At 38.3% G+C, this 13251-nt stretch overlaps 1 protein-coding gene across 9 annotated transcripts in view; it reads left to right on the top strand.

Annotated features, from left to right (window-relative positions):
• SAP130 (Sin3A associated protein 130) overlaps positions 1-13251 on the top strand; it is a 58119-nt gene that overhangs the window by 19279 nt on the left and 25589 nt on the right. For all 9 annotated transcript variants that reach the window (XM_087819946.1, XM_016201694.2, XM_016201693.2 and 6 more), the window contains 4 exons: positions 6238-6385; positions 6555-6645; positions 6851-6955; positions 11023-11164. In XM_087819946.1, coding sequence (XP_087676072.1) covers positions 6238-6385; positions 6555-6645; positions 6851-6955; positions 11023-11164 — 486 coding nt within the window. The remainder of the gene's footprint in view (positions 1-6237; positions 6386-6554; positions 6646-6850; positions 6956-11022; positions 11165-13251) is intronic.

Here is a 13251-nt window from a genome sequence, read left to right as displayed (position 1 = left end):
AAAACTAAAAACAATTTAGCCCTGGCTGGGTGGTTCAGTTGATTGGGCGTTGTCCTGTGCACTGAGAGGTTGCAGGTGCTTCCAGTTAGCGCACATGTCCAGGTGTGGGCTCAATCCCCGTGGGGGCATGCAGGAGGTAAAAGTAAAAAAACGGGGGGGCCTTATAGGACTAATTTTTCAGTTTTTACATACTTAAAATCGTTTCCCAGATATCCTATACTTAAGCAGTAGTGTGGCTGATAAATGTTTTGGTTTATGTTTTCTTTTCTTGAATACTTTATAGGTATTTTTCCTCTGCCTTCTAGGGCTGGATAATGCTGTACAGAAGTCTGAGGTCAGCCTGATTTATTTTTTTTAAACCCTGTAAAAGGACCTTGGTATTTTTGCCTGATTGCCTAAGATTCTTTATCATTGAATTCCAGCAGCTTTACTAGGATATGTGTCGTAGTGACCAATATGTAACATTTTGTTCTGTAACTTGGTGTTCCTTTCTGATGTGCAGCATAAAACATGTTCATTCTACTCTATTTTATTTGGGGGGCATCCAGTTGTGTCTTTTTTGGATCTTTCTTCGTGACTTGCTTATATAATTCTTTTAAACTGTTTTCCCTGTTCTGCTTTTTCATGATCTTCTCTGCCCCTTACTGAGTTTTTAGCGTTGTTTCTCAAGTTCTACTTCTAATTTTGCCTTCATTTCTGAAACAGCTGAATGCTTTTCTTCTCTCTGTTGAGCTCTGTGCATTTGTCTTTTACTGCTGTCATTACTTCCAGTGAACTCTTACATCTTTACTTTGTGTTTTCATTTCATGGGAGCAGTTGTGTTGAATCTTGGAACCGATCTGGGTCCTGCTTCACTGCCAGCTCTCACTGTTACAACGAGATTGGTCTGTGCCAGAGTATGCTCCTTTGGAGAATTATAAGTTACAGCTGCAGAAATCCTCTCTCCATTGGCTTCTGTGTCACTTGGTTATTACTACCTTTGGCAGTTCTGCTACCTATTCTGTGGATGGAGTTTTGCCGAAGATGGAGGCTGCATTATTATTTTTTGTTTTCCTTGTTACTATTCTCTAAAAAGAGAAAAGGCCATAGTGGCAGTCTCTGCCTGTAGTACTTGTCCTTACTCCAAAAAAGTCAGACGGGCCTGGCTGAACACTGGAGGTGGTCCCAGTTCACATGTTGTAAATTAACCCTTATTTTCTGTTTATGTCCAGTTTCTAAATTGAGTCTGTATCCCTAGAGTCACCTTTGAGGCCATTAAAAACACAAAACTGATCAGTGGGACAAACGGTATAGTGATTAGGACCACATACTTGGGAGCACTTTTTAGCTGGCTGACCGTCATCTTTTGGACCCTTTTGGGAAGCGGCGGGGGGTGTTCTGCTATGGACTCAAGGATATTTGATTTGTTCAAAATCCTTTTTTCTCCCAGTTGCTCCAAATATGGCTAGTGAGAACCCATTCAAACTGGCTCAGGTGCCCATTTGATAACTTCGGTTAGTCTGAGTACTTTTTTCTTCCTAGTACAGAATGAATCAGGCTCTTGCTTCCCTAGTCTTGAAATCAGCCATTTTTCCAAGGATTCTTGGTTCGCGTTAGTGGGAATAGCATTTAGAACCCAAGATCTGAGTGCTAGGGGTACACATTGCTTCTTAGATACCCTAGCTTTTAGACTGTTTCTGTAGACAGAGGTAGTCAGTATAGTAAAGACAGGTCTTGGTACTGATATTTCCAAACTTAACAGTACAGGTTTTTTCTTGTGTTTTTCAGTACAGGTTTATATTTGTGTATCTCTCCTCTTATCTTGAAAACCTTATTTCCTAAAGACAATATAGATACTTGGTTTTTTAAATCCATACTGTTAAAAAAAATAGTTTCAAAGTAACATTTCAGAGTCCCAAGTCCATTTGTCATAAATTAACCTCTTGTTTTCTGTAGATTACTACTAATAGTAAGACGACTAAGTAAAAGGTGAAGGTTTCTTCACATTCTTTTTGTCCTCAGACTAGATCCCAGTGAGTAGAGTGGGAATATGTTCACAAGTCACTTGAAGTGATTCTTTTCCCTGTGGGATATGAAATAACATTTTCTTTTTCCTAATTTATATTCACATGTTTCCAAAATATAAACATGAAAAAAGGCCACTCTCTTCTCTATCCCACAGATACCAATTTTCCCTTGGTCCTATCCCTTTGCTTTCTAAGATAACCTGATATTATTTCTATTGTCTTTCCAGTCTGTGCTTATTATAGTTTAATACATAGTTATGATTATTTGTTTATAAATTTGTTTTTCATTTTAGGATTTGCTTTTTGAACTGTTTGAAATATGGAAAGTATGGATTTGGTTCAAAAATCAAAGCTAATGTAAAGATGGATTCACAAGTAGCCCTGTCCCCTTCCAAGTCACCATCCTCTTGGTGGGCTGCCTTTTATCATCTCTGATTTCTCCTCAGAGGTTCTTTTCCATGAGAAGTATACACACAGAAAATCACATAGATTTTCCTTTTTCCATTCCTTTGTTACAGGAAATACAGTATGTTACATTTATATATACTGTTTCTTACCTTGCCTTTTTCTCTTAAGAGTACAGTAAACCCTTGATTTTGTGGACCTCGATTTAACAGGCTTCAGATTTAACAGAATTTCTGGTCCGTATGTCATATGTGAAAATTAACACCCTGTTAATTTTAAAATGCTTTTAACCAAGACTCGCTTATAATTAAATTTATAGGTTATATTTTTTTTGTTATCAATTCGCTGTTATTTTTAACAAATTTTAGTGAATAGGCCATATGTTGGGAAAAACACTGCAGTAATTTTGCCAACATAAATAAATGTTAAATATCTACAACTGTAGTCTACATGTTTAAATCCAATAATCAGTGCTTGTAAACAGCGTTGGGGAATGATGAGCACATGATCACACCGCATCTCGAGGTAACTGGTTCTGTTGTGGAGTGACTTTCTGCAGCAGTTTTAATACCTGCTGTGATGTTCCCGCGTCCGCTAAGCCACGCCTCAGCCATGTGCATTGTTTTACTCGCAGTGACTGGTGAATGCATGCATTTACTAGACCTAGTCAGTATAAATTTAAAATTATAGTAACACATAGAAAACTTTTCTGTGAAATTAAACTTTTCATACATAATTTTAATTACACAAACGTGCCTACATAAGTGAAAACAGGTACACTCACTGTCAATTTTTTAACAAACACATTTGGAAAACCTACTTCATTATATAACGGACTTTAGGGTTTAACGGACACCCCCTTGCCCAAATTAGTTCAGTATATCGAGGTTTAACTGTATTCTGTAGATGACTCCAGATCAGTACATAGAGGGATCTTTCTCATTCTTTTGTCTGTGTTGTGCCCCACCTTAGGGTGGAGCGGACATTTTGGAATATGCTGTTACATGTCTGTGATGGTGTTCCTTGATGGTATAATTGTGGACGTGCTGGGTCAAAGAGTAAATGCCTCAATTTTCTCACCTAAAAAATGGCGACAATACTTATTTCAGAGATCATTGTGAGGAGTAACTATATACTGTGTGTAAAGCACTTAAAACATACCTGGCATGTGATGTGCATTATGTATATGGGGTGGGCACAAGTAGGTTTACAGTTGTTTGTATGGAAATAATTCAGATAAATAATACAACAATAAATATCATTGGCATACTCACAACTGTAAACCTGCTTTTGCCCGCTACTGTATATTAACGCATTTTTCATTATAGTGAATGAAAATCCAAGACAGTATGCTTTCAAAAACACTTAAAAATATCTAAATACTTAATACAGGGTGGGGCAAAAGTAGGTTTACAGTTGTTCGTATGGAAATAATACAATAGTTAGGAATAACAATATAAGTAACCATTTGTGTTTTGTGTACTCACAATTGTAAACCTACTTTTGCCTCACCCTGTCTAAAGATTCTTTTGGGGGTATGAGCTGGACCTTTGTATGAGCTGGACCTTTTAAAGTATGAACGTGTTTAAGTTTTAATTAAGGAGATTAATTCCAGGTGATTCTGTTGGCATTGTTCTTTGTTTAAAGGATCTTCAAAATTGTTTCCATAATTGGGTTCTTCTATCCTGAAATTTGTCACTATTTAATTATGTAGACACGTACCTCTCGCAGTGTTTTTCATTGTCAATGCTGGGTGTGCCTGGCTTTCATGGCACTGTGTTTGATGGCCTGCGTCATCAGCTGTTGAAAGTCCAGTCTCCAGTAACACGCTCTCTTCTCAGTGAGTTCCACCACCTTCCATAGTCACGTCTGTGGCCAGGCTTTCAGCTGCCTGTGAGCTCAGGTGATGCACCATTTAGTTCTCTGTCTGAGGGAGAACGCCATCCTTCAAAGCTTTACTCACCACTGGCTCACTAGCTCTGATTTTGAAGCCTTTTGAGAAGGGATCCTTACAATGAAAACCATTGCTTAGTTTGGACACATGAAGTCTTAGTCAGGCTGTCACCTTTACAGCTCAACTTAACCCATTTTCTTCTCCCTACTTTATATCACATGGTTCCAAAATATAAAAGCATAGAAAGGTGTACAGTAAGGAGCGCCTCTCTCCTCTGCCCCTCATCCACCAGATTCCTGTGTGCCTTTCCCTTTGTGAGGTAACCTGTTAGATAGTTTCTTAGGTATCCTCCTAGTGTTTCTTAAATAGTTAAATTCACATGCAATTTTTACTTTTATCATTTTACACAGGATGTTGTTTATAACTTTGATGTTCCTCTTTTTTTTTTTTTATCATATAACAACATATATTGAAAACTTTTCAGTATATAATCTCATTGTGCTTTTAGTAGCAATAACAGTGCCCATTGTGTAGATGGATTTGAGGTTGTTTCCAGCACTTTACTACCATAAGTTATATTCTAGTGAATAACCTTGTATGTAGGTCATTATGCATGTGTGCAAGAGAATATCTATAGGATGAATTCCCAGAAGTGATCAGATAGTGTATGTGATTGTAATTTTGATACCTACTGTCTAATTACCTCCATTGAGGTTTATGCCAATTGACATTCCTTCCAGGATGTTTGAAAGTGCCTGTTTCCCTACAGCTTGAGTAGTGGAGAGTGCTGTAAACTTTTCTGGATTTTTGCCAAGCTGATAGGTGAATGATGATATCTCAGAGTATTTTAAATTGTATTTTTCTTCGTATGAGTGAGAGTATCTTTTCTTTGTTAGGGGACCATTTGTGTGTGCTTTTTAGCAGATTATTCTTATTTTTGCCTGTTTTTGTTGTTGAGCTCCTATTTTTCTCATTGATTTCTAGGAGCTCAGGATATTCAGATGATTACACTTTCACCTATGGGTCTTTTGACTTTGCTTGTATGTTTTGCTATGTAGGAGGTTTGCTTATTTGTTTACAGAGTCAAATTTACTGATCTTTTATAGCTTGTAGATTTTGAAAGCTCTTAATAATTAGGTATTCTGTACTCCAAGGTTATAAAAGAATTATCTTTTTTTCAGGTACTTCTTAATTTTCTGTTAAGTCTTTGGTTATTTTTGTCTTTATCCTGGTACACTGTGTGAGGTATGAATTCTGTTTTATTTTTTCCAACTAGCTACGTAATCTTCCCAACAATAATTAATTAAAGTCAGCTCTCCCCCCATGACTTGAGATGCCAGCTTTGTTATACTGTCAAGTGTTCTTGCTATCACTGAGTTTCAGTAGCTTGTTGCCAGTTAATGTGACATGTGGTTTGCGTTCATATCCTTTTAAATCATTAGACAGTCACAACTAGTTTTTTTATCATTTGATAAGAAATGGTGTCAAATTGCATGGGGTCGGAGCAGTCAGTACTCAAGGGTCACCGGTTAAGCTGCTATTGATCAAGGTTGTCTGCAATCTTCCCTGATAACAGTGAAAACTTTGCTGTGTGTCTTCAGCTTTGTCCATATAGTGCGGTATGTTTATTACAATAATGCTTGCTTGAGATTGTCATAGAGCATTGATTAATTATATGGAGAATACTGAGAATGACCTAGGTTTAATTTATTCAGTTTATAGTGCATGTTGCTTTTAAAATGCGGCTCACAGCAGTTTCAAAAGAAAAATTGGATGGGCCATTTACTTCCCTGGTTCAGCAGCAGACCTCAGAGACTTCTGGAAAAAAACAGCTCTAAGACTGTTATCTCGTACAAGGTAGTGAATGGCGTTAATGCCTGAATTGTGTCTGGAGACAAGTTGTAAATCATCACGTCTTTTCTGTCTTTCTAGTCGGCCAACTTTGTCTATCCAGCATCCACCATCTGCAGCAATTAGTATTCAGCGTCCTGCCCAGTCACGGGATGTAACAACAAGAATCACACTGCCATCCCACCCTGCATTAGGGACGCCAAAACAGCAGCTTCATACCATGGCTCAGGTAAAACCAGAGGTGAAGAACCATCTTTACGATTCTTCTGTGGGTTAAAATGAGAATTGCGCAAAACTTGCTAAGACCCTGGCAATATTGAAGGCAGTGATTGCTTTTGAACTGGCTTGAGTGGCAAGTGCTCTTATTTATAACTCTATGTTCTGGGTTTTCCCCACAGAAAACTATCTTCAGCACTGGCACTCCAGTGGCTGCAGCGACAGTAGCACCTATTTTGGCAACCAACACCATTTCTTCTGCAACCACAGCCGGTAAGTCAGCGTCCCCGCTCTTTCTTTCTGTAGGGAAGCGTGAAACGTAAGTGGTAGGTTAATACTTTCCCAGCTTCAGTCAGAGAAAAAGAATAGGCTGTAAAAATTCTCTTTTCCCGAGAGCTTTTCTCAGGTTTTTGAGAATCTATAATGTGTCCAGGGAGGACATTGTTGAAGAATTTTCTGGTTTTTCCTCCCTTTGTAGGATCTGTGTCACACACACAGGCTCCCACGAGTACAATTGTTACCATGACAATGCCCTCACATTCGTCCCATGCTACTGCTGTGACCACCTCGAACATCCCTGTTGGTAAGTGCTGTACACCCTTCAGACAAACTTAAAAGGGGGTTTTCAGCCCCTTCTGACCAGCTCTTCTTATAGATGGGTAGTACTGATTTTTAATAGCAGTGAATTTAACTTTTAATGTTTGTCACACAGAATTAGCATTGACAGTAGGGGAAAAGAGGAATACTTCTTGAGAGCTCAAAGTAAACTTTATTTTAATTCTGCTTTTAACTTCCTTATTCATCAAACTTTACTGCTTTTATGTGTACCTTTTAAAGAAATAAGTTAACTTTACTGCCACAAGAGCAGCAGGAAAATCAAATAAGCAAAGATCCGGAATGAAGAGAACTTGTACACTGATAGATTGTTCAGGAAAAATCTTTGGGCGATACAACAGTGGCAAGATGGCTAAACCTCAAGTTGATTACCCTACTTTTTTTTTTTTAAACCTTGCTGATTTTTTATTCATTTAAAGTATACCTTTATTGATTTCAGAGAGAGGAAAGGAGAGGAAGAGAGATAGAAACATCAATGATGAGAGAGTCATTGATCTGGGCTGGGGATTGAGCCTGCAACCCGGGCATGTGCCCTGACCGGGAATCGAACCCTAATCGCCTGGATCCTAGGTCGATGCTCAACCACTGAGCCAGGCTGATTACCCTATGTTTTCATCTGAGTGCTGCCTCAAGATACTTCATAACCATTCTAAAATTTCTCCTAGGCTTCATTTATTCCCCCTTTTAAATATGTGTATACTTTGAATATTTAAAAAATATTTGAAAAGTTTCTGGCAGTCAGACTTGAATCATTTGTAGCTGGGGTTGTCATACTCTTTCCATAGGACCAGGTAGTAAGTGTTTTAGGTTTTGCAGGCTACATAGGTCTGTGCCACAACTACTCACCAGTGGATAGTGTGTAAACAAGTGGGCATGCCTATGTTTCAGTAAGACTTGATGGACACAGAAATTTGAAATTCATGTAATTTTTCTGTGTCACAAAATGCCCCTCCCCCCCAGCCATTTAAAAGTGCGCACCTATGTGTAGCTCCCAGGCCTCAAAGAAGCAGGCATTGGGCAGCATTGGCTCACAGGCCGCAGGTTGCCAGCATCTGCCCTGGGACTGCTATTTCACTGTCAGCTCCCAAAGCGGACTATGGCCTATGAGACAGCTCTCCAATCCTCCAGTCACAGGTTTTGGTTTCCAGTGTTACCTTTTCCTCAGTTCCAGAAGCATGAGCATGTCATCTCCACTCCCAAAGTAAGACTGCTTTGTGTCAGAAGACAAACTGACGTACCAGACCAGAGGTGTGGCTTCCCGCGTTCTGTGTTGCCACCCTGGCCTGATCTCTTCCCAGCTTGCCTGCTTGCCTGCTTCACATGCAAGGCAGACTGCAGCACCACAGCCTCCTACCAGACTTTGAGGACACTTCCAGAATAATGGTTGGACCCAGGAAACTCTTACTCTTTTAGATGACTGGGCCATGCCAGCCCTTAAATTGGTACTAAGCTACTACAGAAGACATTTAGCAGAGAGGACACTGCTGCCAGGTCTTTCTCCTGTTACTGCTCACAACAACCTGCCACCGAACTTCCCTCATCTCATATCCCTCTGAAGTCAGTTCACATCTGTGAAAAGTGTGTTAATGTGTGTGGTTTCAGCAGCAGTGCACATTTGTTGAAAAAGATCATTGATTTTTCATATTGTGATGACACCAATTTCTGGCTATACTTACAATTGTCATCACTTCTCCTCAGTGCTGTAACATCAGAGCCAAGCCCATTTGTTTAATTTTTCAGTCCAGAATTGAGCTAGGGAATGTGCAGCCGTGAAGACAATCAGACCAATGTGTCCTGTAGGGGCTCTCTGGTTTTGTCTTGACCCTTTTCTGTGAAAAATTATTTCGAGATTAGTTCTTGTTAATGTCACTGTATCTTCCTAAGAGATCACACTGTGGAATTCAACTCACTAAAAGTACCAGGAAATGGCCGGGTAGCTCAGTTGGTTAGAGCATTGTCCCAACACACCAAGGTTGTGGGTTCAGTCCCTGGTCATAGCACATGCAGGACCCAACCAATGATGCATAAATAAGTGGAACAACAAAATCTATGTTTCTCTCTTCTCGCTTTCTTCCTTTCTCTCTAAAAATTAATAAATAAAAATTAAAAAATAAAAGTACCAGGAAACAGAACCATGTTTGTTTATTTTTGATGAAACTACCAACTTTTTACCTGTCCTAAGCTAACTGTAGTATTGTATTCTGTGTCTCCCCAGCTCACTTATCTTTGAATTTTAACCATTTACCACAATTCTAGATATGAAAATCATTTGACTGAAGTATCCAAACAGATATAACATCTGCCATCTTAATATGATTGGCTTCGTCTAAGTTCAGTCAGGTTTATGCTCTAGTTTTGTTTTCCTCTTTTATAGTAACACAAATACTTTTTTGTTACATCATAATAGGATCCATGTACAAAGGTTGAGAAGGGAAACTTGACATTAACCCTACAGCATTGATCTTCAGGTTTGAGTATAGGGGATATGTTAAAATCACCTAAGTGATCTTTTCCAGATGACACTTGGTTTTCTCCAGGTGAGATTAGATATTGAATTCAGCCATTATTACTAATAAGAACGTATTGAGTCAGGAGAAAAAAGACTAACGACAAACATAGGGTTTTCGCCTCTAATGAATGCTCATTTCCAATAGAAGACCATCCTAATTTTTCCATACTTTGGCCCACACATAACAGTGGTCTTAGAATTACAAAAAAGTAGAATCAGACAGTCACAGCATTCAGAAAACGTAATTATCTTTGGAGATAGCATTATGGCCAACTTATGACTTCTGCATTGTGTTTTTTCTTAAGTTTTATTTTTAATAATTGAGAATGTGGCTTTTTTAATTAGAAAAAAAGTAAAGATAGATTTTGGAGTGTGTTTAGTTACCAACCGCTGGTTAGTTATCTTGCCGAACGGCAGCTGCATTCTTATTGGAAGTATTATTTTCTCCTGCTTTTTATGGGAACGGTGACAAAAACCAGGCTTAGTTGTTTTCCGCTCAATACTCTACTTACTACTGATGGAAAATGTGCCATGCCAGCTTCTCTCTACATTAGCCAAATAGATGCCATCATCTGTGTTCAAATGGGGCATCTCAGCCATCATCGTGCAGAAACTTAAGCTGCCACCCTCAGGAAGTAGCTAGGTGCATGGTGGGTTTGTGCTGCTTACCTTTGGTGTTCGATGTGTTGCAATTTGGGTAGTGTGGTGGCGTCATCCTGGTCTCTAGTGGTTATGTGCCTGTCACTGGTGTAATTTGAGTCTTTAAACAGATGGAATCTTTGTCCCTATCTATCTCTGAGGTCACAGCTTTTCTTTGAAAATTCCCAGGAACAGAGTTAACAGGTCTCTAAGAACTGTAAAGTGTGTCCAGTTCAGCTATACCTTCTAAACAAACTTTGATTGCAAATTGTACAGAAAAGCAAATTTTGAGCCTCAGATAAAATTTGAAAACTATGTTTATTTTGATTTTGCTATAAAGTATTAGATAAAGTGATAGGATATTCAAAATTAAGTGAACCTAGAGAAGGCCTCATAGATGAGGAAACTGAGACTTGGAAATTAAAATGATCTACTCAATACTAATTAGCTGCATGTTACTAATTAGTCATTGACCCAGTTAAGGAGTAGAATCTAAGGTCTTTGTCATTTCTCTTTCTCTCCCTCTCTCTCTCTATATATATTTTGTTTGTTTGTTTGTTTTTTAATAAAAAGTTTACTACATTAAAAAAAAAGGAGGTCTCAAAGAAGCCAGGTCAGGGGAAAGGAGCCTGGTTGCTGATATTTTTGTTAAAGTATTAATGTTGAACCCTGCTTTGACAAATAACAGGGTGAATATATTAGTGGATTATTAGATTGAAATAATTTAGTTGAACCTTATGTACTTATCTTTCACTTTTTATTTTGATTAAAACTAAAAACCCAGACTACTTATTATTATTTGCATTAAGATTATTGCAGGGCAAGAATGATTTGGCTTTCCAGTGAAAGCGTATGAGCAGTAATGTGATTGGTTTTACTTTTTGTAGCTAAGGTGGTGCCTCAGCAGATTACACACACTTCTCCTAGGATCCAGCCTGATTACCCCACGGAGAGAAGTAGCCTGATTCCCATTTCAGGACATCGGGCCTCTCCAAACCCTGTGGCCATGGAAACTCGAAGTGACAATAGGTAGGAGGAAATATGCCAGTTACACTGCCTCATTGTGTCTTTCATTGTTTTGATTTTTCAGTGATATAAAATGTCCCACAAATACGGCGTATGTGTAATTATTCTTATTTTCAAATTTTCTTGAAAATAATACATTGTATTTCTCTTAGTTTTATGAAAATTTCTATATTCAGCGATTCTCCTGATGTTCTCTTAGTATCCATTGTTTTGTGTGTTTCTTGTGTTTTACTTTGAGAGTAGTAAAGGTTGTAGCATTATTACGTTTATCACTGAGTACTTCCATTTTTACCTCTGAAGAACACGGGCACTCTCTTACTTAACTCTGAAAATACGGTTATCCCTGAAACAGTGTTTTAGCTTTGTATTCTTTTTCATTCGTTGACATTTTTAAAGGATAGAGAAAGACCATTTTTTGTAGAATACTCAATTTGAGCTTGCCAGATTGCTTGCTCACAGACTCAGGCGGTGCGTGTTTGCGGTGATACCACCTGGGTGATGTGTTCTTCCTACTCCTGTTACATCCCACCTCATGATACTCGGTCGTCTCATTAGTTAGGTCAACATTAATTAGTGAAGGTGATGTTTGCCATATTTTTCTACTATAAAGGGATATTTTCCTTCTTTGTAATAAGCAATCTGTATGGAAATACTTTGAGGCTATAAATATCCTTTCCCCTAATAAACTTTCACTCAATAGTTCGTTTACCGATGATTCTTGGCTGAATCAGTTGCGAGCTGCAATATGATGGTTGCAAAATAGTAACTTTTTCTGTCACTTCTTTCACATTTATCAGTTGACATTTTGATGTAAAGACATATTCTCATCTATTCCCATTTATTTTGTGTATTCTATTTTTTTAGAATCAGCATAGGCTCATGGGTTTGGTTTTACTCATTACTACAGTCTCCTAGTGTCATCTATTTTAATGCTCAGATTGTCTCTGGGTTAGTCCTTGGGAGCTCCTTCAGACTAGTTCCTGTGGTTTTGCCATGTCCTGGTCATTCTAGCCCTTCCCACTACAGTAAGATCCCCCAAGCTCCTCCTAAACTTTGTCTTAGCCCAGGAGTCTGCCATTTCTCCAAGGAGCCCTGGTCCCTTTTCATCATTTAGAAACCAAGATGTAGGCATTAGCTCTGTTTATTGTTACCACATTGTCATTTCTTCTAGGCCCTTTTAGCAGGCAGAGGTAAGAAGTACATAACACTTAAAAAAACTATTTAGTACCTGCGTATACGTCTAATTCAACCCCATTACCTCTCCCATTCCATATTTGCATCTCTCTTCTCCCACAGTGAGCACATGGTACATTGCTCATGAAGTCATTTCGGGATTGTATGTATATGTGTGTGTGTGTGTGTATATATATATATATATATACACACACACACACACACATATATATATATGTATGTATGTTTTTATTAATTTCAGAGAGAAGAGAGGAAAGGGAGAGAGAGAGAAACATCATTGAAGAGAGAGAATCATCAATCAGCTTCCTCCTGCACACCCCCTACTGGGGATGGAGCTCGAAACCCGGGCATGCGACCCAACCGGGAATCTAACCGTGATCTCCTGGTTCATGGGTCAACTCTCAAACACTTGAGTCACACCTGCCGGACAGGATTGGATCATTTTTAAATTGTCTTGTTTGATTATGGTGTATAGGAATGCTTGTAGGTTTCACTATATTCCATGTCTATCCTTTTTGCTTAACATGACTATTAGCTCTAAAAGTTTGTAAATTCTTTTGGATTTCCTGTATAGATGTTTATTTCATCTACAAATACGGACAGTTTTTTAAGGGATGAGGGAGTTTGTTTCATTTCTATTTTGTATACTTAACGTTGTTGGCTAGAGCTTCCAATATGATATTGATTATAGCAGAAATAGTGAGCACCCTGTCTTGTTCCTTACCTGAATAGGAATTCTCTGACATTTCACTATAGATTTTTGTAGATACTGTTTTCAGTTTGAGGAACAAAGTTTCATTTCTGTTCCTGTTTTCTTAGACATTTATATCATGAATAAGTATTGATTGCTATTAAATACTTTTGTGTATATTCTGCAAAGTTTCAAATGATTTTTC

This window comes from Miniopterus natalensis, chromosome 8, assembly GCF_054644295.1.
Source record: "Miniopterus natalensis isolate mMinNat1 chromosome 8, mMinNat1.hap1, whole genome shotgun sequence".
Taxonomy (NCBI): domain Eukaryota; kingdom Metazoa; phylum Chordata; class Mammalia; order Chiroptera; family Miniopteridae; genus Miniopterus; species Miniopterus natalensis.
Note: the sequence above shows the minus strand (reverse complement) of the source record. Positions and strands in the feature narration are given on the sequence as shown.